Source organism: Symphodus melops (assembly GCF_947650265.1).
Source record: "Symphodus melops genome assembly, contig: scaffold_233, whole genome shotgun sequence".
Lineage (NCBI taxonomy): Eukaryota > Metazoa > Chordata > Actinopteri > Labriformes > Labridae > Symphodus > Symphodus melops.
The window spans coordinates 32,501-36,454 of record NW_027636748.1 but is presented as its reverse complement, the minus strand read 5'-3'; the positions used below and the strand labels follow the sequence as shown (position 1 = coordinate 36,454).

Here is a 3,954-nt window from a genome sequence, read left to right as displayed (position 1 = left end):
GGAGAGGGAGGAGCAGGAGGGAGGAGCAGAAAGAGGGAGGAGCAGAGAGAGGGAGGAGCAGGAGGGAGGAGCAGAGAGAGGGAGGAGCAGAGAGAGGGAGGACCAGGAGGCAGGAGCAGAGAGAGGGAGGAGCAGAGAGAGGGAGGAGCAGGGAGAGGGAGGAGCAGGAGGCAGGAGCAGAGAGAGGGAGGAGCAGAGAGAGGGAGGAGCAGGGAGAGGGAGGAGCAGAGAGAGGGAGGAGCAGGAGGGAGGAGCAGGGAGAGGGAGGAGCAGAGAGGGAGGAGCAGGGAGAGGGAGGAGCAGGAGGGAGGAGCAGAGAGAGGGAGGAGCAGGAGGGAGGAGCAGAGAGAGGGAGGAGCAGGAGGGAGGAGCAGAGAGAGGGAGGAGCAGAGAGGGAGGAGCAGGGAGAGGGAGGAGCAGGAGGGAGGAGCAGAGAGAGGGAGGAGCAGAGAGGGAGGAGCAGGGAGAGGGAGGAGCAGGAGGGAGGAGCAGGGAGAGGGAGGAGCAGGAGGGAGGAGCAGGAGGGAGGAGCAGAGAGAGGGAGGAGCAGAGAGAGGGAGGAGCAGAGAGGGAGGAGCAGAGAGAGGGAGGAGCAGAGAGAGGGAGGAGCAGGAGGGAGGAGCAGGAGGGAGGAGCAGGAGGGAGGAGCAGAGAGAGGGAGGAGCAGGAGGGAGGAGCAGGAGGGAGGAGCAGAGAGGGAGGAGCAGAGAGAGGGAGGAGCAGAGAGGGAGGAGCAGAGAGAGGGAGGAGCAGGAGGGAGGAGCAGGAGGGAGGAGCAGAGAGGGAGGAGCAGAGAGAGGGAGGAGCAGAGAGGGAGGAGCAGAGAGAGGGAGGAGCAGGAGGGAGGAGCAGGAGGGAGGAGCAGAGAGGGAGGAGCAGAGAGAGGGAGGATGATTTGTGGAACAGTCTGAAGTTTTCCTTCAAAGCGTTTGAAAAAGGTTCCAGAGATTTGTGAAAGTTCAGTTTGATGATTCGTCTTCTGACTTGAAGGCCGAAGACGACATGTCAGTTCTCCAGATCTCCACCGTGCACGCCGTGATCCTGAAACACTGAGATGAAGAAGTCGAGATCCTGAGAAAAGACAAAGTGATCTCTGCACGATGTTGATGAGCTCAGGTTGAAACCTGCGGACTCATAGCAGGACGCAGGCTAAGGCACCGTGGGACCCTGATGACTCCGAGGCTCGCTCAGGACAGGAGCCTTGAACGGACCCCGAGGGATATCTCTGTCCTCCACGCCGTCTGCTCCGGAAAACATTTACTGAAAACAGCAACAAGCGACAGAGTGCAGAAAGCCAGAGCCAGCAGGTGACTAGCTTAGCATTAAGACTGGCTAGCACTTAGCTCTTTCACAGGCAGAACGAAAGTTTTATGTTGGAAGTATTTGACGCTTACAGTCTTGTTGTTAACCTGAGGTTGTCAACCTGCTGGGACTGCTCTGATTGGCTAATCAACGTTAGCTAACAAAGCAGACAGCATTCACAACTCAGCTCCTCCCCTAAAACTATGAAATATTCCTTTAAGGTTTAGGGTTAGGGTGTGTGGGGGGGGGGTATCTGAGTGTTTGAGCTGACAGCAGTGATGTGACCACACCCACCCACCCGCCCACACACACACACACACACACACACACACACACACACACACACACACACACACACACACACACACACACACACACACACACACACACACACACACACACACACACACACACACACACACACACACACACACAGCAGCAACAGTCTGAATGAGTCAAAACTGAGTCCCAAAGTGGCAGGTGCACAGGAGAGGTCAGAGGTCATGTCACTTGGGCACCAGGCCGCGGGATTGTGGGTAGAGCGGGGATCCTGGACTGGAAGGGCTGAAGGGAGAGGTGGGGGTGCCCGACTTCTTTCCTGTCCGTGGTCGACTGACAGAGAAAACAGGAACGGGTTTAAATTCACATGAAGTCGACTTTAACGGCGTTCATTCAGAGAAACTTCCAGACCAGCGTTTTCTAAACTTATTCTCTGGTTTTTAAAAAAAAGAAAAATCAGTCTCGTATATAAATTGTGAGAGAAACGAATTTGTCAACACGTCGACCCTTCCACTTGCGCCGTCATTGGCAGGTTGAATGTGACCGTTAGCCGGCTAGCATTAGCTGCAGTCTGCTCTTTAGCTGGGTCTTTCGTTTTAATTAGCCAAGCATCCATTTGTCGTTGCTAACGTCAGACTCCCAATGACTCAACTGGGCGGAAACCGGAGTGTGGTATAATTATGGCGCCCTCAGGTGGTTCAAATGTGTACTGCAAATATACATCTTAAAATACCAAGTGATGTGGTGACCTGGTCTCTGTGAATCAGTGCTCGAAACAACCAGCAGCTGAGAAACATAACAAACAACAGACCGGTCTATAAAGGATCAGTGAGCATGAGGAGCGAGGTCAGACCTACCCAGACTTTGGTTTTTTGATGCTCCCGCTGGCGCTGGCGGGGGCCGTTGGTCCCAGGCTGCTGTGAAAGCCTGAGGCATCGACCTGGATCTCATCCTCGTCCCTGAGAGCGTCCTCGAGAGCTGCTGCCACCTTCGGAGCGATAACGGGCTCTTGGTACTCTTTAGTGGTCCGAGTCGGCAGGTCCATGTCCAGCATGATGATGTTCTCAGCCTGGGGGGGGGGGTTAGCTGTTACACTAGTGTAGGAGGTATCAGAGCCACTTTAACAGATGGGGGGATATCTGTTCTACTCACTTTGTATCTCATGTCGGGTCTCATCATCATGGCAATGCGGGCGTGTTGACTCACAGGCCTCCTGCATCCCACCGCAGACAGAGGTCTGCCAATCATCTGATGGTCACTACACACACACACACACACACACACACACACACACACACACACACACACACACACACACACACACACACACACACACACACACACACACACACACACACACACACACACACACACACACACACACACGCGAATAATAAAAAGTTAGTAAACAATAAAACAAGTTAATAAACGTTAATAAAAGTTAATAAACGTTAATAAAAGTTAAAAAAAGTTAATAAACCTTAATAAAAGTTAATAAACCTTAATAAAAGTTAATAAACCTTAATAAAAGTTAATAAACCTTAATAAAAGTTAATAAAAGTTAATAAAAGTTAATAAACCTTAATAAAAGTTAATAAACGTTAATAAAAGTTAATAAACCTTAATAAAAGTTATTAAAAGTTAATAAACCTTAATAAAAGTTAATAAAAGTTAATAAACCTTAATAAAAGTTAATAAACCTTAATAAAAGTTAATAAAAGTTAATAAACCTTAATAAAAGTTAATAAAAGTTAATAAACCTTAATAAAAGTTAATAATCCTTAATAAAAGTTAATAAAAGTTAATAAACCTTAATAAAAGTTAAGAAACCTTAATAAAAGTTAATAAAAGTTAATAAACCTTAATAAAAGTTAATAAACCTTAATAAAAGTTAATAAACCTTAATAAAAGTTAATAAACCTTAATAAAAGTTAATAAAAGTTAATAAACCTTAATAAAAGTTAATAAACCTTAATAAAAGTTAATAATCCTTAATAAAAGTTAAGAAACCTTAATAAAAGTTAATAAAAGTTAATAAACCTTAATAAAAGTTAATAAACCTTAATAAAAGTTAATAAAAGTTAATAAACCTTAATAAACCTTAATAAAAGTTAATAATCCTTAATAAAAGTTAATAAAAGTTAATAAACCTTAATAAAAGTTAATAAACCTTAATAAAAGTTAATAAACCTTAATAAAAGTTAATAAAAGTTAATAAACCTTAATAAAAGTTAATAAACCTTAATAAAAGTTAATAAAAGTTAATAAACCTTAATAAAAGTTAATAATCCTTAATAAAAGTTAAGAAACCTTAATAAAAGTTAATAAAAGTTAATAATCCTTAATAAAAGTTAAGAAACCTTAATAAAAGTT

At 44.8% G+C, this 3,954-nt stretch overlaps 1 protein-coding gene across 1 annotated transcript in view; it reads right to left on the bottom strand.

Annotated features, from left to right (window-relative positions):
- Positions 1–1,675: 1,675 nt before the first annotated feature.
- Positions 1,676–3,954, bottom strand: part of kif3b (kinesin family member 3B) — a 9,130-nt gene continuing 6,851 nt past the window's right edge. The window contains exons 7-9 of the mRNA XM_079372857.1: positions 2,734–2,839; positions 2,439–2,650; positions 1,676–1,914 (exon numbers count right to left, since the gene is read on the bottom strand). Coding sequence (XP_079228983.1) covers positions 1,809–1,914; positions 2,439–2,650; positions 2,734–2,839 — 424 coding nt within the window. The 3' untranslated portion in view covers positions 1,676–1,808. The remainder of the gene's footprint in view (positions 1,915–2,438; positions 2,651–2,733; positions 2,840–3,954) is intronic.